The sequence below is a fragment of the Aricia agestis genome, chromosome 9 (assembly GCF_905147365.1).
Source record: "Aricia agestis chromosome 9, ilAriAges1.1, whole genome shotgun sequence".
In the NCBI taxonomy this organism is placed as follows: domain Eukaryota; kingdom Metazoa; phylum Arthropoda; class Insecta; order Lepidoptera; family Lycaenidae; genus Aricia; species Aricia agestis.
The window spans coordinates 8376039-8399190 of NC_056414.1; the positions used below are offsets into that span (position 1 = coordinate 8376039).

Genomic DNA, 23152 nt, shown 5'->3' on the forward strand with positions numbered 1-23152 from the left:
CTGATTCTACTTATTCGCTTTCGATTTTTAGAGTAACATCCCTAGAGTTTAAAAAGAAAAAAGGTCAGCTGACGTAACATTGTACCGACGTTCAGTTCTTTAAATCATAATTTGTTTTTTATGTTAAAAATTGTTTATCAGTGAAAATAAATAGTAAAAGAACTCGTATTGGTTATGTTTATAATAAATATGTAATCGTTATTAGAAAAAGTGAATAAATTGTGCAGTAATAACAATGACAAAATATTTATTTTTTTATGGCGTCGTTACAAGGCTACCAGGCTCAATTTTGTTGAACTGTCAAATGTGGCCTATTAAATTGCCCCGACTATACTTAAGAATCATGATATGAATCATAATAATATGACTCTTTTTTTTAAATCGCAAAATGCAACTCTGCTTGCAATACAAATGTCTCGCAATTCATTCTGATTTGACATTTGTCAGTTTGTCAGTTTGTCAGTTTTGACAATTCATTTGCTGAATTGATCGAGAGGAATTGCTAAATGTGACCATTTTAGCCCCGCTGTACGAATGTTAATCAGAAATTCAGAACCCTAGTTAGTATCTTTTATGTTTCGGCTGGCACTGTAGGCTGTTGGTCCATTTTCCACGACGGCATATTGCCACGCTCCGCGGGAACCACCTCCAGCCAGCAGGGCATCGGAGGCGACATCTCGATCCTTCTTTCAACCATGAAAGCTCATCTGTGTTCCCTTTGCAGCTGACGTGTCCCTGATCAGGCGGTGGCAAGGGACGACACCCTTTTGGAGCTGCTGAAATGTTGATTTTACCTACTTGTAACTAATTATTCATACTTGATACTTACTATCATTATAAATATGCGAAAGTATGTCTGCTATCTTCACGCTTAAACTGCTGAATCGATTTCAATGAGGTGCTTAAGTATTCAGATTATTTTACTTTTATAGAAAAATGTACGGTTCCCACGAATATTTGTCAATAATTGTCAAGACTGCTATACTTAGTACACTGTGTAGTGATAGTATTGGACGTGCGTCTATTCTTGTTATGAGACGATACCTTTGGTAGATACGAGTACACGCAGATCGTCCAATGGTATCGTTTTAAGCACGAAGCACTACGCACTACGCAGGTGCGGCCGGGCATTAGTACGTTTATTTTTTAGTCTGGGGTTATGGGCTATGGCAAAAATGTAACAAAAAATCCCAAGTACCTGAACAGGTAGGAAGGATGCCATTCCACTTTTTATCCTCTTCGTTACACCTCAATTGGCTCGCGCCATGAAGCTCTAGGGTGCGATTACGACATGAGAATTGGCAGGTACTATTGTGTTCAGAACAGTGTAATTTCAAATATTTCGGTACCGGACAGCTTTGGACAATCACGTGAATAACCATTTTACAGCGCTGCAGCACCTGAAAAGAACAAGGCAGATTAAATAGTTAACGTAAAATCTTTTATATAATGAATATCGAAATCGGTTTATTATAGCTTGGGAGCTACGATCCCATAGACAGACGTATTTAGATCAGTAGCTATAAAGTTAAGCATTGTATCAGAGAAGTTGATTCCTACTTCCAAGGTAGATGAGTGATGAGTTGATGACCTAATTGGTCAAACCCAGTCGACAGATCACAATTGACTTTAAATTGACATGATCCGACCAAATGACGTTGGTCCGTCAACTGCCTAGGAATCGATTTCCTCGATGGTACATAATGTAGGTATTGGGATCATCTTGTCTTGCAGCAGCGTGGAGTTCTTATTACTGAGTTCCTATCGGCATCTCTTACCCCTGACATTTTGAAGATCAAAATCTCTATACGGGAGTAGGGCTTCTCTTTAAGAAGAAACAACTACAGTTGCTAAATAAGCACATGAAAAGTTTTTGTAGATTATAATATTTTATTCCTTACATCTTGCTTGTGCATTATTCGGCCAACAATGATGTGCGTTCCCTCCTTCACCAGCGAGCCATATCTTGGTCCATAGATGTGTTCAAATCGAACGCTTTTCGGCGCTTTTCTGCCTAGGCACGTAGTTAAATGTGGATGCATCACCCGTACGCGATCTGAGCCCGGTTTCGCGACGAGTGTCCTATCAGAAGGGCATTTTATGCATAGCTCACTACCTGGAAAATATATTTTGGTGATTGACATGAAAAGTAGACGCAGGTTGGTTAAGTAAAATTAATGTTAGCATCAAAAGCTTAGGATCCCACGACTACAAGAGATAATAATAGGTATGTCACGTTTGTAATATACCGGAATGATGTTATATTTTTTTGGTAAGTAGGTACTTAAATTTTTTGGTACGTGGCACGTAGCTTAATTTAACCTTTATAAACGTAGCAAAATTAATATATACCTTGGGGGCTTTGTACAGGATTTTGGGAATTTTAATTGACTACGTATTTATTTTACACAAACCTTGCCGCAGCAGTCGCCTCATGTCATGTTTCATCAGCGGCAAAGGCGCTTCATTCGCTCTTATAACTTCTCTGCCGGGATAGACATGGGACACGTCGTTCACATAATTTTTTTGATTAATTTCTTTAAGGTATGCTTCAGATTGATAATACAGCTTGGGGTCTTCCTTGGGCTGGTGGATTTTGAGGGCTTCGGCTTCGGCCTTCGCCTCGGAGGCCTGTGGCAGTGGCGGGTACAGCAGGGGGTGCCTGCCGCTATGATCATCGTAATCATTTGTGCTCAAGGACCGCCGGTAATGGCTTGGCGGTGCAGGAACTTCGTTGGCCAAAATTTTGATTCTGGAATGAAGGGTTTTTATGATCGTGGTGCGTCGTAAGTCGTAATGCAAAAAAAAAACTCAGCAATGTAAGTAGGTAAGTAAATATATTTTTTACGACTTGACGCCGCGAAACAGTGCAGTATACCTATGTTACGCTCAAAGGCCGAAATCGCTCAATGAGCGAAAAAATGGCTCACAACGCGTTGTGGTCACAGTGAAACAGCCACGACGCGTTCTGGCAATCACAAACAGACCATATTCGTTTTTCTTGATTTGTTCTTGATTGATTAATCGTCCATAGGTATGGAAGATTATATTCACGTTATGCAGTGATCTAGTAAAAGAACAAATATTTTGTAGTACGCGTGGTAATTCAAAATTTGAATTGCCACGCGTACTACAAAATATTTTTTCTTTTACTAGATCACTGCATAATGTGTTTATCATCATTATTTATAAAATATCCATAATTCCATACTATACGTACTAATATTTTTACTATATGTCTGGCGCAACGTAGTTGCGGGCATCAACTAATAGTATTATATTTAAATAATATAAATAAAAATAAAGCTATTTTTTTATAATTTATTAAGATCAGATTACTTTATATTAGAAAAAAAAAAAACAACAACAAACAATAACACGTTGCGCCAGACAGACAGACAGTAATAATATTAGCACGGATATTATGGAACTATGGATATTTTCAAATAATAATGAAATGCAGTGATTTAGTAAAAGAAAAAATATTTTGTAGTAGTGCGAGGTAATTTAAATATAATCTTCTATAGCTATAATGGACGATTAATCAATCAAGAACAAGTCAAGAAAAACGAATAGCATATCAGCCACGACTCGAATTTCGCGTTATGATCTTTTTGTGATTGCCAGAACGCGTCGTGGCCGTTTTCATTAGAGCCACGACGCAAATTTCGCGTCGTGGCAATTTCACTGTGACCACAACGCGTTGTGAGCCATTTTTTCGCTCATTGAGCAATTTCGGTCTTTGAGCGAACGGTCTTTGACATATTATATATTGTGGTCTGGCCTCTGACCTGTTTGGCTACTGAGTATCCAAGATTTCTAAATGTGAGTAGGCTGTAATTTGATCTGTTTGTTATTTTTAAATAAAATAAATTAAAAATTGTTTTATTTCTGAGTAGACTGTAAGAAAATGCTTTCAGAATGTTGATACTACGGTGCCTACCACCCACCCATTCGGGACTAATTTCGGCGAGAAGAACCGGGCGTAAGAAACTCGCACGGAGCTTTTTTGGGTTCCGTAGCCAAATGGAAAAAAACGGAACTCTTATAGATTCGTCATGTCTGTCTGTCTGTCCGTCCGTATGTCCAGCCACTTTTCTCCGAAACTATAAGAGATATACCTTAGAAACCTTATTGCTGCTGCAGAACCCTTCATGGGCGAGTCTAGGCGCACTTGGTCGGTTTTTATTTTACCAAAAAAGTGACATAAAAAATTAATATTTGTTTATGAAATCATTGATTTCGTAAATTTTCGTTTCAAACATGTACTTACCTACTTATAAAATAACTATTTTATGTGCAAAATCTGTTTTCGCTTTATTGTAATTTGTAAGACGTGTGAGACAGAAAGTATATTACTGCCCTGATACCAGAAAAGACCGCTACGTGCAAAACGCAACTTTTGGTAATTGACAAAAATAGCGGGAAAACAGATTTCTTGAAAAGTATTATGATTAGTTAAGATTTAATTATTGATTAAAATAAGTGACGTTACGTAGAATATTTTCATGTTCTCCTTTTCTATTTAATATGTCTGTAAGGTAATTTAAAATACATATTTCTGGTTTAGCTTAGCCCGTAAATAACTTTTTCATTCACGCTGCTAGGTTAAAACGCAGTTACCTCGATGGTAACTGCCATTTAGCGTATGATTTTTGTCTTTAAATTTTGATATATCTATTTTTTACATGAATCATACGAAAAAATGCCGCTATGTCGCCTAACTGCTTTATAGATTATTACGTAACTGAGAAGAAACAGATTCATCAATCTAAAAACGCCATTATGTGACGTCAACGGCATTTTTGATTAGTTTAATCAAAATTGGTTTAAAAGTTATCAGTATAATACTAAAAAAGAAAGCAGTTAAATGCACTACCCACTTAATAACTGTATTTTAACTAAGTATTCCACTTCAAATAATTCTAGTCATTAGCTGAAAAGACCATTAGATCAAAAATGCAACAGCAAAAAAAATTAAATTTGAGCAGAAATAAAACCATAATATCAAAACAAATTGTTTATTTGTGAAAGAAACTTAAATGCTTAATTTATTATTTGGTAATAAATTGTAAACGACGTTACGTAAACATCATAACAATCAATAGAATTCTTACTGACTTCAGTCCTAATAATTTCTAGTACAGTACCATAACTAAACATATGAAAATTATAAAAAAGTATCTTAAAAAATATTACACATCCAAAATAAAATATAATTATCAAATATTTATCAAAAACTTAATTGTAATGAGATCAAAAACATTACTTCTATGAGAGATCAAAAAGTAGATATATTAAAACCTAATCATTAATCAGTCTCTTCGTTATTTATATTATTAGTTGGTATTCTTTTCCAGAATGTAAGTTTATGAGAAGGCATAAGTTTGGTTAACTTGGTTAAAATATTCAATTTTCTTGTTTCTGATATTCCTCTCGCACTTTCTCTAGGAGTCAGCACCTCGGGAACAGATCCATTTTTTTGGTTTAAGGTAAGTATCTTTTAAAAAACAAACTTCAGTATAATCGCCGTCAAAATCCGATTTGTAAAACATATTGTAGCTTTTTCGTTCAAAACTAACTTGAACGATATTTTTCATGTACACTCTTGGTGTTGAAGTTTGAATTCTTCGATTAGAAGTATAGTCAGATATATCGATAAAATCTCCTAATTGCATCTCTTTCACAGCTACCTTTTCAGAATTTGCTTTTTCGACACAATCAACAAAATCTTGAAAGTCATAGAGTTTGCCTGACTTCTTCATGGAGAGTTCTACTTGGTGATGAAAATGATCACAGCTCATATACGTATGCCCTTTTTCGAAATAATTCAATATTATTTTGTTAGCGCTTATTTCATCCGAGTTAATGAGATGAACCAAAAAGAAATAGAGGAGCCAATTTTTATTTTGTGCCGAACAATTGTCAAGCCACAAATCAAAATATTTGGTATCACGATATTTATTGAAAAAAGCTTTAAACGCACTGATGATATCATTCTGCTTCCTTCCAGCTATAGCTTCGTGCCATACAACCGCTAAGGGTTTCTCATCATTGGATTTCCCTAGTGGTGCAAATGTTTGGTTGTAAGCTACTAAGCGCTGACAAAATATGACTTCTTTAAAAGTGTCTAGTCTCGGCAACATAATTATTTTCTCAAGATCTGTACTGAAATATAAGTGCGATTCATTTTTGCTGTTCTTATGTTTACTGTATAACATCCTAGCTTTTTTTGCTCGCATTTTGTGGTTTAAATAATCATTGCAGACTTGGCAATCAGTAGGTAAATTATCTTTGTCATGACATTCGCTGTCAGAATGAATACGGTGAGCTTCGCAGATCTCACACTCTTCATTGCCAAGTCTAGCAAACGATATGTTTAAAGACCTTAAATGTTTTCTATATAAATTGTAAGACATCTGTTGATTAGGATTTTTCTCTAAAAAATTTTCGTGCATCATTTTTACGTTTATATCACTTGGCAGGTATCTTCTATCTCCTGTAGTGTGAAACTGTTGGATGAAAGGATTCTATGTGTCGTGTTATATTATCTCGGTCAAATAGTATGATTTTCTTATGCTTTCCTCTATTGTCCTGTATTTCTTCGCTTTTCCCCCCGCTCTCCTCTAAATCAACTTAAATAGCGGTCTTTTTGTTTAGTTTTTTAATTAAACCGCGTTTATAAAATGCCATCATGCAAATATTTAAATAATATCCTAAGTTAAATGACGGTCATAGTTTTGTAGTGTAGTTTTTTTAGTTTGATTTATTAATATTCTACTACGCTTAAAAACAGTTTAGATATCATAACGTGGTTCTAGTGTATGACGATAATTTAGCCGTTTTATTGCTTATAATGGAAATGGTTCTGGGCAAAAATTTGCTACGTATTAAGGTCGTTATAGTTAAATAACGGTTTTTATACTTATCATGACCATTTCACGGCATTCTTCTGTAGTAGTTCCCCAACCATGTTTTCAATTCTTACTAACATAAACATCAGTTAAGATATTATAACATGTTTATAGCTTAACAATTTAGTTTAGCGGCTTTTTATCTTATGGCCATCTCTAAAAACTGAAAAAAGGGGTCTTATAGCGGCAACTTATCTCAGAAACTAATAAACTTAAAAATATAAGTCAAATAGAACCAGAAAGCTGACAATCTGCTTAGTTTACACATAAAAAAATAAAAATAACGTATTTTTCACGTAGCGGTCTTTTCTGGTATCAGGGCAGATAAACAATATTTATAGACTAGATCATAAATCTTGATGAAAGCATGTCAGTAGATTTGGAACGGATAGTATTATGGAGATGGATCATGCTGTTATAAAATTTTGGCAACACTTCACTGACCTGTTGATGTCTATGTGTGCAGGCCTTGCTCCGTTATTACCTGAAAAAAAAAAAGTATAAATATACTACATTACTAAAGAAACCAGTTGCCGATAGGCGCAAGGTTTTTAGATATTGCCAATTTCGTGATCGTTAAGGTTGTGGTTAAGGTGCTGTTGGCAGCGTGCGACATGAAGCAACCGCGGCAGACGACGTGTCGCATCTCGCAGCGACACTGTTTGTATGTATTTCTATGAAATACCCTCCGCAGCAAACGACACGAAGCTAGCGACACTTATTCATAGAAATACATACATGGGCGTACTGAGAGGGGGGGGGGGGGCAGAGGCGGCAGCTGTACTCAATCGTCATCGTTTTGAAGTCGGTACCAGATAGCTGTATCTTCAGTCTGCCAGAATATTTGAAACTTTTGGAACTGGAACATCCATACATACATCCAAACTTTAACAAAACATTATTGCCGAATCGCTGCCGAACTTTACGCTCGACTCGGCTCGACGGAATTTCGGCATAGTGTGTCGTCCATCGCGTTTGTATGCGTTTGAAACGCGGCGGAATTTACGCCGGCGTAATTCAACTTAAGACCATGCGCGCACGGGCAACTTAGTTGCTCGGCGATTTATTTGTCTCTTTCGAAAAAATAATTCCATGTCGCCGGGGTGCGCGCACGAGAGCGACAGCAACCCGACTTTATTCAGTTTTTTTCTTGACAGTCATCAACATGGATTTGGTCGAGACGGCTGTGGTCGTTGCACTCGCTATAAAAAACCGAAGAAAGCGTCGAAAAATAGAATATTGGGTGCATCCACTATGGAGCGATCGGCTGACTCTCGGGAAATTTTATACTAGTTTTATGAAATTGAGAGCATACCCAAAAAAAATTTTTAGTTACTTCAGAATGAGTGTCGAAAGTACTCTAGTATTTACTCCAGTATTTTAGAAACTCATTGCCGCAAGTACTCACAAACTCACGCAGCGGCGGTCGAGTGGCAACTGGCCGGTCGGCAACTTTTTTGTTGCTCGTGCGCGCACTTGCATAGAAACCAATAGGGAAGGAGACAGTTGCGTCGCGGGCTCTGGGCAACGAAAAAGTTGCCCAGAGTTGCGTCGCAACGTGCGCGCACTTTCATACTAGCTCCTAGATTTCATCAAGAGACAAATAAATCGCCGAGCAACTAAGTTGCCCGTGCGCGCTTACCCTTAGTGTGTTTAGAGTAGTGTCCGACCGAAACTGGTTTTTCAGCCGAAACCGAAACCGAAACCGAAACTTGGTAAAACATTTAAAATTTAACTGAAATTTTTTGATTTTTGACATAAATTACAACTTTTTAAACTAAAGAAAAAGTACCGCATTGAATTTTTTACTTATTGTGACATTTCTTAAAATAAATATTATTATCTACTTAATCTTAGACTCTAATATGTTCCCTACAAATTTTTTGTACTATATTCCGTTTTTATACGATTCCAAGTAGGTGCGATTTCACCAAAGAAATTGAACGGGCTTAGCGCACACTAAACCGGTTCTAAAGTATAAACACGTTTGTAACACTCAATTGCATTTCACCAACATAACATAAACTCGTTCACAGCAAGTCCGATTTTTATCTTCTGAACGCCCAATATTCGAGTTTTAATTTCATAAAACACACTTATGTCCTGTCAGTGTAGTGTCATGAGTTATGACAGATCGAAAAACATATACGAAAAACTTGTTAAGATGACAGTTTTCACAGATGCGTTTGGAGAACTTATTTATCGTTTTTGCTATTTTGTTGATCAACCTGACAAGGCTCCAAGATGATAAAATTATATAAAAATAATCGTGTGACGTAACGTAAGCGTAGATTTATTGATCGCGATTAAAAGAAGAATGTGAAATCTATTTGAAACAAAACGAGATTTACGTCGCCATATAAACGCGTTCATTGTTCAATGAGAACTCAGTTTAATAAAACGAAGTTTTAAGTGTGATTGGCGAAATTCCCCTTAATGTATTACAACAAGGGATAAGAAATAAGAGCAGAAATTATTTCAAGTCATTTTATTTAGGTGCAATTTCATCTAAGAAATAGGACGCGTTTAGTGTACACTAAATCGGTTCTAAACGTATGTAAACGCGTTTATTGTACACTAAATCGGTTCTAAACGTATTTAAACGCGTTTATAGCACCAAATTGCATTTCACCAACAACGTTCACAGCCATGTCCAATATTGTACAGTTAAACTTCATAAAAGCCGTTGAAGTTCTGTTAAGGTGTAGTGTCATGACTCATGGCAAATCGAAAATCATAGACGAAAAAAATGACAAGATGACAGTCTTGATAGATAGATGCGTTTGGGTAGCTTATGTATCGTTTCTTGCTTTTTTGTTGATAAAATATTGTAACTGGACTCCAAAATGATAAAACCATGTAAATTCATCGCGTGACGTCACATAACCTTTGATTTATTAATCGTGATTAAGATTATGAAATCCATTTGAAACAAAACGAGATTTACATTCCCGTAAGTACGCGTTTAATGAGAACTAAGTTTTATAAAACAAAGTTGTGTGATTGGTGAAATCCTCCCTTAGATATTAACGACGTACTACTGAAAACAAAATCAATTGCAGTATATTATTTTTATGGGAAACATGGACATGACCGCGGTCGAAGTTCGAAATGAAATTACTAAGCAAACTTGCAGTAGGCGTCACTAAATCTCACAAGATATATCCTAATACATATATCCCACCAAAAAACATTTTCATGTAAAAATGTTGCCTAGATGAGAACATAATAATATTATAGTTCGTCGTGTCAAAAAGTTGTGAGATCTCATGTAGAGCCAAGTTTCTAACCTTACATACTCAGCCCTAAATCTAAAAACCTTAATTTTACACTAAAGTGCGGCAAAATATTTGATAATTATATTATAATTTGTCAGCTGCACGAGGAGAATCTAAAAACTCTACACATTAGTTAAAATCGGTGGCCTGGTTTTTGATTTAGGACTAATCTCGAAAACATAATCTCAAATCACGATGAAATAGATGTGGCGAACTGAGCCGGGGCCTCGCTGGCAAGCAAGCACGAGTTAACTGCGAAGTTTACCGAACGACGCATGAGTTTCGGCGGGGCCGAAAGTTTCAACTATATTTTGGCCGAAACCGAAACTATGGCCGAAACTAGATTTTTTGGCCGAAACTGGCTGAAACCGCAACCGAAAGTTCGGTCGGTCACTAGTTTAGAGACTAACAGATTAAAATTGTATAAACATTAAACTTACACAGGAATTAGATCTGTATATGTATGGCAATAAGGTGCAGAATCGTGTAAATATAAATAAAAATACAATCAAGTATTTTTTTACTCATAAATGCGATTGTTATTCTTATTACGATGTAGATTGTTTTTCAGTTTCCTTTCAATTTATACTAGTGCAATTAGTGTATTATCGAAACAACTTACTTCTCAGAAGAAATGTTACATGTGTGCCTTACGCTCTGCCGTATATAATACGACCGAAGAAACTCAGGAAAATGTGGGAAAAACGGAGGAAATATAAGAAATGGAGCATGGAGCAATTTTTATGGCAATATTAAGCACAGATATAGAGTAGACCAAGTGAAGGGAGTACTTTTTATGGAGACTATTTTTTATGGGAAAATGTATGGTTTCTGTAAAATTCCAAATTTACGCGGGCGAAGCCGCGTGGGACATCTAGCTAGGGGCTGGGGCATTTCATTACTTAGTTAGGGGTTCGCTGTCACCTGGAAATATTAACAGGGGTTCGTGGATCTGAAAGTTTGAGAAACCTTGACTTAGGAGATAGACCTATCAATATGTTGAAGGGGAGAAATTTACATAGCCTCTAGTAAAACTGGGCGCAGCCAGTTTTATTATAATGTAATTACATTTCAATATAAAGTACATAATATTATTACTAAAGTATTAAATTAGCAATATTACACGCAAGTACGGCGTAAAACTAACATCCGCATAATAAATACTATTATGTAACTTGTTTCATGTGCAATATTTACTCGCTTTATTATTAGGCTTGTTACACCATCCTAACTACGATACACCTCAATATAAGTGTATCCACACCTTTATTTTAATATTCAGAAACCCAAGTGTGCACACAGCTTTACTGCGCTGTACCGCACACGGTGCAAGATTTCAACATCAATTCGAGGGAATATCCAAGTCAGCAGAAGCGGCCACCACTCATTCTTTTAATCCACTTCAGTAGAGAATCACTCTTAGTTTGTAATTCGTAATTAGTAATTTTAATTTTAATTAATGTAAAAGTTATAATTAATAAACTATTATTTAAAATTTGCTTTTTTTTGGCACCCACGGCTGCAGCTATCGTTACTGGCTTATATTTTTAATCAAGATTAATATTTAGTCACTAGTTAGGTAGGATAAACCATAAAATTGTATGTTAGGCCAGGGACAGGATTCTTCTACAATAGAGAAAATAGTTAGGCACGTTACAAAAATTTAACTTATAGAACTGAACATTGAACTACAGTACTAAGTTTTTAAAGTATTTTTTGTAGTCACGAGGATCGGATCGTGTCTCTAAAATACAGTGCCAGACAAAACATATCCTAGGCAATATTATATGAAATAAATTAAGTGTGATCTCAAAAAATACTCCTCCTCCTCGCGTCGTGTTCCTCATTGCTGAGGGTCGTGATTCCCCTTTTGGAGTTTAGTGACGACCACATTACGCCATCTGTGGCAATCCTTGGCAGAATGGAGAGCATCATGGAGGCCAGTGTCTAGAGTTGTGCGCACTTGATCAGACCATCTAATAGGGCTTCGGCTTCTTGGGCGGCGACCGTCAACTTTGCCTGTAACCACAAGCTGTTCGAGGTTATGGCCATCCTTTCTTGCGATGTGACCAAAGAAATCCAAAACTCTACGTAGGCAGATTGACGACAGTCTTGTTTTTATCTTTAAGTCACTAAGGATGGAGACGTTGGTACGAAAGGCGGTCCATGGTATTTGGAGCATTTTTCGCCAACACCACATCTCGAAGGCGTCAATTCGATCGCGGTCCGCTTTCTTTAGAGTCCACGTCTTCGCTCCGTAGGTAAATATGGAAAATACTAAAGACTGGACAAGTTTGATTTTTGTCTTCCGGGAAATGTTACGATCTTTCCATATTTTTTGGAGCTGCGACATCAAAAAATACTACTAACTGTACTACGCCTAATCCACCATTGTTATGCAAAAGTAAATTTTTTGCGACTTTAAAATACTTTGAGGCTTGAGCAGCTTGCAGTTTTTTGTTCCACTCAAGCTTGCTTTTATTTTAACTATGTTTTTGTTCCTGTATGATTTCATTCCGCATACAATTATAGCACCCACGTCTGTTATGATCTCATACAAACGTGCACCCGAAATAGGTATAGATGCAGAACTTTTTAGAACGAATATTCTTCAAGGATTTGTGGTAAATACACTATCTATATTTCTATACGGTTAGTGGTTAAAGACTTTTTAATATTATACAGTCAGCATACATTTTTCCGAAAATATTATTTGAACTACTTAATACCTAATGTCCTAATCAAAATACCACATGCCTGTTGCATTGCCGTAATTTGGAAAATATTTTGCATAAAATGGATTTGTGATATTTTTTTAACTGTTTTATGAATTTACTCGAACAAGGAATAATAAATTGATCATAATGTTTCATCACTGCGGTTGACACACATACATAATATAATAATTATTGTAATAGTCCTGTGTAGACTGTAGTGTCTACTTCTTACTTCGCCAATTTTAAGTCAGTAGATACCTACTCAGTTAGCGAATTAGCGATATTAACTTTCCTTAATTCGCTTTCAATTCAATTAATTTATTTCGCATTTAATCCATAGTGTTAGTTAAGAATAGAATAAAATAGAAAATTATTTAATTTGTACTTGAACTAAACTAAAACTTGAACTCAAAACACAATGTAGGAAAATTATGTAAACTGTACAAAAAGACGGTCTTACTGCTTAGGTACATACGCAGTTTCAGTAGTTTAGTCCAAAAAAGTATCTAAACTTGTATACGTACAATACTTACGTCCTACACAATTTTTTTTAATGAATTTCGCAAGTGGAGCAAACAAGCCAACAAGATCGCCAGATGGGGAATCAATAAAATTCTGCTACAGTTATTTTGCCTACACGGAAGTTTGTCAGGTGTCGGCGAGGTCGGAAGTATCATAAAAATCCAACAGTTATATTATTTGAATGAAATCTGAGAGTTACATTCTCTGAAGGACAATTTTTATGATCTTTCGATATAAAAAAAATAGTTCACTGTGATTTATTAGAAACAGGATGATTTTAAACGACCCAATGCTAAGTTACCAACGCAAATAAAAATATTTGTAATGCGTATGCAAATGTTTTCATGGGAATCGTACATTTTGTGGCAAAAAGAGTTATTTTCTTTTGAAATGGTACAATATTTGGAGCTTACTAATTTATTTTTGTTGTGGATTTTCCTACTAAAAGAAATATTTTTTCACAGAAAAGTGACAGAAATTAGAATAATATAATATCAGCTTACAGTCGCCTTATACCCTGGATGTGAAATTGTAGTAAAAACTTTAACCAATCAAATAATGACAAATTATATTGTGAACAAAGTCGAAACCACGAGGCGATTCAAAGCTTACTCGTACCGTAATTTTAACCCATCGATCGTGGAATAACGAGACACAATAGCTTATCTATTGTTATCGAATATCGCGGCCGGATGCGGCCGCTTAGGGCTTCATGAATTAAAGTTTGTATGAAATGCGACTCGTCTCATGGTATAGACTATAGAGTATAGACCATAGTTGCACTTTTTTGTCAATAGATCTCAACCTCATCATCTAATTGGTGGTGGAAAGAGCATAAAAAAAAATCGAAAATTACTAACTATACACTATATTATTATTTATTATACAGGGTGTAACAAAACTAAGTGATAATACTTTAGGGTGTGTATATGGGTATATTGAGCTCGCTGTAAAAGTAGCAGCACTGAAAGAGTAACTATTTTATAAACTTTTGTTTGGAAAGATTCGCTAGGGCGCTCGCTCTGAATACAAATCATAAAAAAATTGCTCTTTGAGTGCACTGCTACTTTTAAAGTGTACCTACTTAGTAGAGGCACATGCACACCCTATTTGAGTCTTGTTACACCCAAGTTTTGTTACACCTTGTATAAAGATTCAAAGTAACTCTTCATCGTTATTATTTAATATAATACGATGCACTCGCGATCAAAATAGTTTCCTGACTAAGAAAACAAGATTTATTCGTTTGGGAGCTACGATGCAGTATGCACACAGACCTGTAAAGCTCATTACAATTTACATCCCTCTATATGATATTTTTTTTTGTAAAAGAAGGGACAAACGAGCAAACGGAACACCTGATGGAAAGCAACTACCGTCGCCCATGGATACTCGTAACATTAGAAAAGCTGCAGGTGCGTTGCCGGCTTTTAAAAAGGAATACGCTATTTTCTTGAAGGTTTGCAGATCGTATTGGTCCGGAAATACTGCTGGCGATAGCTCGTGTCATAGGAAAAAAGAAATAATAGCACAAAATAAACATAACTTACCGTTAACACAGATCACTAAAAAAGTTGACAGAATAATAAACATTTTTATACATTCGGGGGCCTAGAGTAACTAAATTTTATTTGAAAACTATCTCTTTGATGAAGAATAAACGGGTATAATATGAAAATATACTGTGTGTTCGTATGTTTATGTTCGTATTTATAAAACAACTGTTCGCAAAAAGCGCGTATTCAATACTGTGTAGTGCTTCATGTAGTGTGTATGGTTAAGGTGACGCCGCGTTAAAGTAAAATGCTGCCTTCACATTAAGTCGCGAGTAGTGCGGCGGCCGCGCGACTGCTATACTAAAACGAGCCGAATTAATGTGAAGGCAGTCAAAAACCGTGTTGTATATGTTTTAGAATGCTTGTTTTCTATGAGAGACCGGCCCGGGCTCTCATAGAAAACAATAAATGGAACAGCAAGAAATGGAAAGGGCGTAAGCGACAAAATGGTTTTTTGCGTAATTTGAAAACCATAAATATATTTCATTATATAGGTAAGCTATGGGCAAATAAAAGTGTATGCTTGAACCAATCTATGTACTTTGGAAGCTTAAATCACTCTCCTCTGTTGGCAAAATAGGAATCCCTTTTTTTACAGAGATCTTTTTGATTGTTTATTCTGTGTTATAAAAGTTAATTCAAAGACAAAGACATGATGAATACTGACAATGAACTTTAATTTTTTAGCTTTAGTCATTGCTGAGAAAAATCGATATCGCTATAACAGCCAAATTAGCAAGGCGTCGTCTTAATGGTTTGCAACAACACAGACAAGATGTGAGTGGGCGGCTCGTCAGATGCATGAAGTATCAACTCATAATATGTAAACAGTCATCATCATCATTATCGGCTGCTATGTCTTTCCAGGCACGATTTATATGCGTCAGCGCGAACGAGCGGTTTGGCCGCGAAATATCGTGATCACAGGCAATATTGCTTCTGATTTCTTTGTGTAGCGGCCAAACCGCTATTTCGCGCGGACCCATTAAATAAATCAAGCCAGTGTAGCCAGGCACAGACTAAAAACCACGTCGTAGTTTCTCGGTAATCATTGTATTTCATACATCATAATAATTATTTATTATTCTATCGTTCATCATTATCATAAAAAACTAATTACCTACTATCGGGCACTGTTAGTAAAATGACTTTGATATCTGCTAAACGAATGTTACCCGCAACATCATTTTCACTGAATTGTATAATTTTCCGAGACAAAGACCATTCTATGTTATTTACTTCGACCCTAAAGGTGAAGCCAAAAGTCGTGAGTCGCAGAATTTCGGTCGCGGAAAATGTCTTTTCATACAAATCATGACTCACATAACCTTCTCCTTTTTGGAAGTCGGTTAAAAATTACGCTCGTGTGAATCAAACAGGACTTTCAAACAAGAATTTCTGCCAGCCGAATATCTGCGACTCATAACTCACAAAATATGGCTTCACCGTCTCTCCATACAAAATTCCATTGAGCCAGTATAAAGCGAGATAACAGACAGATAGACACTTTCACATGTGTAATCCATATTCTTTATCTATCTCTACGAATAATAAATAGTTTTTATTATTCGTAGATCTATCTTCTTTATCTATACATATTATAAAACAAAGTTGCTTTTTTCCCTCATGTCCTTTGTTCCCTTTAATCTTTAAAACTACGCAACAGATTTTGATAATTCTTTCAGTGTTAGATAGCCCATTTATCGAGGAAGGCCTATGATATATTTTATCACATTAAAACTAATAGAAATAGAGGAAAATGTGGAAAAAACGGGGAAAATTATTTGAAAGGGCTAACTTGAACGCGCTAATTTCAGGATAATAATGATCCGATTTCAAAAAATCTTTCAGTGTTATATACTAGATAGCCCATTTATTAAGGAAGGCTAAGGCTATATTTTATCATGCTAAGACTAAAGAATGTGGAAAAAACGGAAATTATTTGAAAGGGCTTGTCTCGTGAACCACTGGAGCAATTTATATGTTATTTGACAAAGCAAGTCAAGTCCAAACCGCAGTAGGTAGTGATGTTCCTGGGTATGGAGATACCACAGGAGATACTTTGAGTCCCGGGAAAGTACATAGGATGCATTTCATCCCAAAAAAAAAATTACAATTCCGGGCGCGATTAACGAATCCGCTGCGCCTTGCGGGTGTCATCTACTATCTAGTATATAATATTAGCATAAAATATTATGTGTTCATACTTCATGTGATGACTCCTGAGTCCTGATGACTCCATACTTCCATACACAAACAAAGTATTAAACTTTAATAGCTCGTAATGCTCGCTAAATCAATGAGTGATTGATTATATTAACATGTTATGGGCCCATGATTTATAAGCCCGAACCAAAACCTGTCAATTTAAATTACCCATTTACACAATTCATTATGAATAGGGCCTTGTAAGTTGTAGTAAATTATTGATAAAACTATAAATCTGTTTACGACATTTTATTAAGATTTCACCGTGCAGTATGGCTTCCGCATAATAACCGACATGCGAGCATTAAGTAAAAATCGGCCAAGTGCGAGTCGGAATCGAGCACGAAGTGTTCCGTACCGGTAATGGAGCGAATTAAAATTAAAGTTTCTTGCATGGGGCTCCCATATAAGAGCCTACTTTTATATTTACTTACCCCTTAAAAGATTTGCTTATTTAAAATTTTATTATTAATTAATTAATTATTAAAGTACAAATAAATATAATTAAGGATTTTGTGAAAATTTCAAGTGCCTAGCTGTTACCATTATTGATTACGAGCGAAAAAACCTAAAAAATCACGTTTGTTATAATATGGGAGCCCCCCTCAAATATTCGTTTTATTGCGTTTTTAGTATTTGTTGTTATAGCGGCAACAGAAATACACAATCTGTGAAAATCTCAGAAGTCTAGCTATAGCGGTTCTTGAGTTACAGCCTGGAGTCTCAGTAATAGTTTCCCGTTTTTACCCTTTGGGTACAGAACCCTAAAAATAGTTAAAGGCAATAATATGTACAGATTTCTTTATTATGTAAGATGCATTCTGATTTCTGACTGCGATGAATGCCCAATGGTTCTGAAGTGGATTTGATCTAGCGGGGAAGGGTTCTGAATAAGTTCTGACACGGCATATAAAAGGCGGGCACAGCCAACTGCATTCTAGCATGCTATTGTTCTGACTTATTTCTGGCTGCATCCTGCAACGAATACCTGATAGTTCTGACGTGGATTTAATCTAGCGGGGAAGGGTTCTGAATAGGTTCTGACACGGCATGTAACAGGTGGGCACATTCAGCTGCGTTCTAGCATGCTATTGTTCTGACTTAATTCTGCCGCAACTTATGGTTCTGACGTGGATTAAGTAAGGATCAAGTAAGTGTTTTGACTGGGCAGTCAGGCAGGCGTGGTCATCTCTAGTGTGGTAGGGTTCTGGTACTCTGACGGGTTCTAGCATGGGAGTGTTCTGACTGGGTTCTGACAGCACGGCGGGTAGCAGGCGGGCACAGTCGGACAGGCGTATCCGGGGAACATCGGGTCATAACAAACCCGTGGTCGCAAACACGGGTCGGTGTTGTAGCAATGTGCCACGCAAGGGGCGTCGTAGATGCATGGTCTGAAAACGGTAGACATTTCTATGGTTGTTGTAATAAAATATCATCATCTTTACGTGTAATCTTGTCGAAGATTACGGTCTGTTAATGAAGATATTTAAAAAAAAGGATTCACTAACTAAAAAATCATTGAAATTGGTTGCTTCCACAGACAGACATACAGAAAGAGATAATAACACTGCACTGTTTTGTGGGAGCTAAACTGCATAGCTTGTAATATTGCGTTTTGTGAGAACTTAATACCGTATATCTATTTGATCAAATTACTAACATCACACAACAATATTTATATTACCCTCAAAAATATTTATTTTAAGACTAATTAGTAATTTTCCCATCTTATTGCTAAAATGTGGCCCCTTGCGAGTTTCTTACGCCGGTTCTTCTCGCCGGGTTAGTTCCCGAACCGGTCTCATGTAGACGTTCTAAGAGTGTTAATTTTAACCGCTTTGGAAATAATAAAAAATAATTTCATTCCACACACAGGATAAATTTACCTTGGACGCTCGATAATAGCACTCCTGTAATAAGTATTTACACAACGAGGAGACATACTGAAAGAAATAAATTAATAATATATGTAAAAATATATATAACTCACATATTATTCGACACTGAAACTAATAATAATTTTAAAGAGTTTTAAGAGAACGAAGGTTAATAATAATTATTATGGATACAAACATCTTACTTTTTTAAATTTTTTTTCTTTCAAAAGAATCTGTATTCTTTAACCCGTGTCTTTAACCTTTTTGAGGTACTTTGAGCTTGATTGATTTGATGTAAATGTTCAATTAAAAGCGCAAGCGCAATGTATTTTTAAAAGAAATTGGTTAATTTACACTTTAGAATTTTCGATTTTTTCGATTTTTGTTTTATTGTGTATTTTAGTTCCTCTCATGCGCCATGATTACCTCCTCGATTTTCTTGTTTGACAGTGAAGTGAAGTTTTTTCGGTAATAATAAACAATAATTCGGTAATTATTAAATTTATTCCAGATGTTTGCTCTATGATTCGAAGATGGCAATGGCAGGTACACGCATTGTACAAGTCTGGCTGACACGATTCCGTGATAATATTGATGGTGTAATTGTAATAGGCCAAATCGCAGTATCACAGTACACTTGTGAATCGCGTGATACTAGAATCATGATAATATTGATGCGTGTAATACCTGCCTATATTATGCCAAGTGCACAGGCCTCAACTGTCTTATATTTCTCTATGACAGGTTATTGCAAACCATTGCACTGACCTCCATTGTATAATGGAGATCAGTGCTAAATTGCCATCCATAAGCAACTATACCATAAAGTTAATATACCTAGCGGAGCGGAGTCAACCAAGTTTTGTTGATTACAGAACCCTTTAACGGAACCCTAACGAGCAGATTTTTTGTTTAATGATATTATAGTCATATAATTTAAGAGTAAAATTGTACCTACTACAAATAAAACAGTCCATATATTTTTAGGACCATCAATTCAAAGTATGAAATTCATATCATGATTCTACAAAGCGACCATTTTAGCCCCGCCTACCACTTTCGAGATTTTTCGCAAATAAAAATGTTGTTCGTCTTATCAAAATGAAGCTACTCACAAAAAATTAACTTGATAGTAATAAAAAAAATTGTTCTAGGGCTCCTAAGTTCTAGGGTACTAAGAGCTGGAGTTCGAAAATAAACTTTTTTCGTCCTGATTGTTTTGCCCGTTTATTTTCAAAGGTTAAAAATAACCATAATAAACCACATGCCAAGTCACAAGTGTGTCTGATTGTCTCTTAAGTCTTACATTCTTAGATCTAAACTGCTAAACCGCTTTAAAATACATTATAGGGATCCCGAGTGATACTTGGGAAACATCCATAGATGATAATATTGCTAATTAGTAATTACTGCCCTCTTTGGTAACTGCATTAACATAATATTATCAATCTTTTAAAAAAGCGGACTTACACCCATTCTTAATTCATACTAAAGAGTAAAGACGACAATACTACCGGAAATTAAACATCATAATATTATATAATAGAGAGGTATAATATTTGTAAGCAATTTAAAACAGCACTCAAAAATACATTAACTGAACAATAATTAGTCTAATTGTATTCGACGGCGATGACCGCTTTGTCGAACGCCGCGACTGGCACGGGGGGCTGACCGACAGCTAGTACTGCATCTGTTGACACAAAAATGACGAAAATTAACTTATAGTTAAATAACAGTTAACAGCAAATCGTAATTAACTAAATTAACAAGGACCGAAGTAATAGAAAGATAGGAAAACTTATGGTGGTGGTTATTTTTATGGCTTAACGAGATTTTAGGATTTTAAAATCGTTTAAATCTGTCCTTTTGAAATTATTACTATTATATAAAAAGTACGACGCACTCCTACGTAGGAATAAAGGTTTTTTGTTACATAAAAAAAATATTATTTATCTTCCTGAGCAAGCTTTCAAATGCGCGTATGCGACGAATATATACGTTGTTTTCTTATTGAATGTGTCAAAAATAATAATATGCATTATCGTATACGTCACTCCAAATTGTGAACGTGCAGATAAACACACTCGCCTTAAGTGTTACTATGTTGTGTTATTGTGTACTAGATGACGCACGCAAATCCGTTACGACAAAATTCGTTTATCGAGTGGAAACCGTACTTTTTCCGGGATAAAAAGTATCATATTTTCTTTCCCGGTACTAAAAGTGTCTCCATAACATATTTCAGCAAAATCGGTCTAGCGGTTTAGGCGTGAAGAGGTAACAGACAGACATATAATGTTGGCCTCACGGGGCTTTATATAAAATACTCCGGGAAGATGCATATTAACCCATCAAGCCCTATAAGCACACCGGTGAGCGAGACACAATAGAATAACAATAGATTTCCAAGAAGAAGAAGATTTTCTAAAAATGATTCCTAGCTACATCGATTTATCGCCCCCGAAACCCCCTACTAATATATTAATACGTAAGCGAAAAACTTTGTATCCCTTTTGACAAAAATGGGGAAACGTAGGTAAATGAAATTTTGCACAATTATAGTTTATATAAAATTACATGTCCTGACTGACTGACTGACTGACTGACTGACTGACTGATTCATCATAGCTGAGCAAAAACTGTAAAAGTTACAGCCACGAAATTAGGTGAGTAGGGTTGTTTTATTAAGTAGACACTCACTAAGGAAGGAATTTTGAAAAGTTTACCCCGAAGGGGGTGAAATAAGGGTTGAAAGTTTTAATGAAAGTCCGTCATTTCTTGAGTTAGAAACATGAAACTTTATTTTTGGGTTACTGATTAAAAATGAATGGATATGTATTTAAGCGTTTTTGGAAATTCTACCCCCAAGGGGGTGAAATTGGGGTTGAAAGTTTGAATGAAACTCCGTTATTTCTTGAGTTAGAAACATGAAATTTTATGTTTGGGTTACTGATTAAAAATGATTGGATACGTTTTTAAGCGTTTCTGAAAATTCTACCCCCAAGGAGGTGAAACAGGGGTTGAAAGTTTAAATGAAAGTCCGTCATTTCTTAAGTTAGAAACATGAAAGCTTATTTTTGGACTGCTGATTAAGAATGAATGGATAGTTATTTAAGCGTTTTTAGAAATTCTACCCCCAAGGGGGTGAAATTGGAGTTGAAAGTTTGAATGAAAGTCCGTCATTTCTTGAGTTAGAAACATGAAACTTTATTTTTCTGCTACTGATTAAAAATGAATGGATACGTATTTAAGTGTTTCTGGTAATTCTACCCCCAAGGGGGTGAAATTGGGGTAGAAAGTTTCAATGAAAGTCCGTCATTTCTTGAGTTAGAAACATTAAAGTTTATTGACGTTTGCGTTTGACGTTTGCTTAAATAGGGTCCGTTTTTACCCTTTGTATAAGGAACCACAAAAACAAAAAGGAGAAAACTATCCATCTTTGTTATTATACTATGTTAACGCGGATGAAGTCGCGGGCAACAGCTAGTAGTTTATATGGTGAAGGAGTGCATCGAGCTAATATTATTTTATAATTATGCTTTTATCATAAATTTTTTTAACAAATAAAATATTACACACACTACAACACACACACAAGGAACGATGACAGATTTTTGAGTGACAAGCCTATACATACGAATTATCAATTATACTCTTATTTATGGTTGAAGTCTGTTGACAACAAGGTGACAAATTGAAAATGGATTATAGTTTTTTTTTATTGAATCTTAGATACTATTAGCACTGTCATATTGCTATACTGTGCTATTAGACAATGCTTACACGGCCAGTCTAAGATCAGCTGAGTCCCAGAGACAAGAGTTGAAAAAAAAATGATAAAGTCAATATTTTTTTACAAAATATAGGTACTTAGTAGTCCTGATGTCGTTGAAACTAAGGTCAAATTTCGACCGCTGGGCGATCTCTAGTATACTAAATTTCATGAAAATCGTTGGAGCCGATTCCGAGATTCCAATTTTATATTATATACAAGAATTGCTTGTTTAAAGATATAAGATTATATAAATAACTCTAAATTCCGACCTCTGGACTGATCATGATATTTTAGTCACTCTG

The 23152-nt window shown here is 35.7% G+C and overlaps 1 protein-coding gene and 1 long non-coding RNA gene across 3 annotated transcripts; both read right to left on the minus strand.

Moving 5' to 3' along the window:
- Nucleotides 1-494: 494 nt before the first annotated feature.
- On the minus strand, nucleotides 495-15164 carry LOC121730216. 2 transcript variants are annotated; one of them, XM_042119168.1, is made up of 6 exons: nucleotides 14982-15164; nucleotides 7359-7398; nucleotides 2415-2752; nucleotides 1902-2116; nucleotides 1199-1400; nucleotides 495-773 (listed from the first exon to the last, which is right to left on the minus strand). In XM_042119168.1, the coding sequence occupies exons 1-6, from the start codon at nucleotides 15022-15024 to the stop codon at nucleotides 562-564; spliced, it is 1050 nt and encodes a 349-aa protein (XP_041975102.1). In that variant the 5' UTR covers nucleotides 15025-15164; the 3' UTR covers nucleotides 495-561. The 2 variants fall into 2 exon arrangements, with proteins under 2 accessions (XP_041975102.1, XP_041975101.1); XM_042119167.1 differs by having other exon boundaries at nucleotides 495-776.
- Nucleotides 15165-17982: 2818 nt separating this feature from the next.
- LOC121730218 lies at nucleotides 17983-19499 on the minus strand. Its single transcript, XR_006036079.1, has 3 exons — nucleotides 19333-19499; nucleotides 19082-19138; nucleotides 17983-18586 (listed from the first exon to the last, which is right to left on the minus strand). It is a non-coding gene; the product is annotated as an uncharacterized LOC121730218 (long non-coding RNA).
- Between the last annotated feature and the right edge of the window lie 3653 nt (nucleotides 19500-23152).

Excerpts from the sequence above, each read along its gene's own strand:
- LOC121730216 (XM_042119167.1), bottom strand. The coding sequence starts at position 15,024 with ATGTTTATTATTCTGTCAACTTTTTTAGTGATCTGTGTTAACG. Across the intron at positions 2,753-7,358 it reads GCACACATAGACATCAACAG|AATCAAAATTTTGGCCAACG; the intron begins GTCAGTGAAGTG and ends CCTTCATTCCAG. Across the intron at positions 1,401-1,901 it reads GAATAATGCACAAGCAAGAT|GTGCTGCAGCGCTGTAAAAT; the intron begins GTAAGGAATAAA and ends TGTTCTTTTCAG.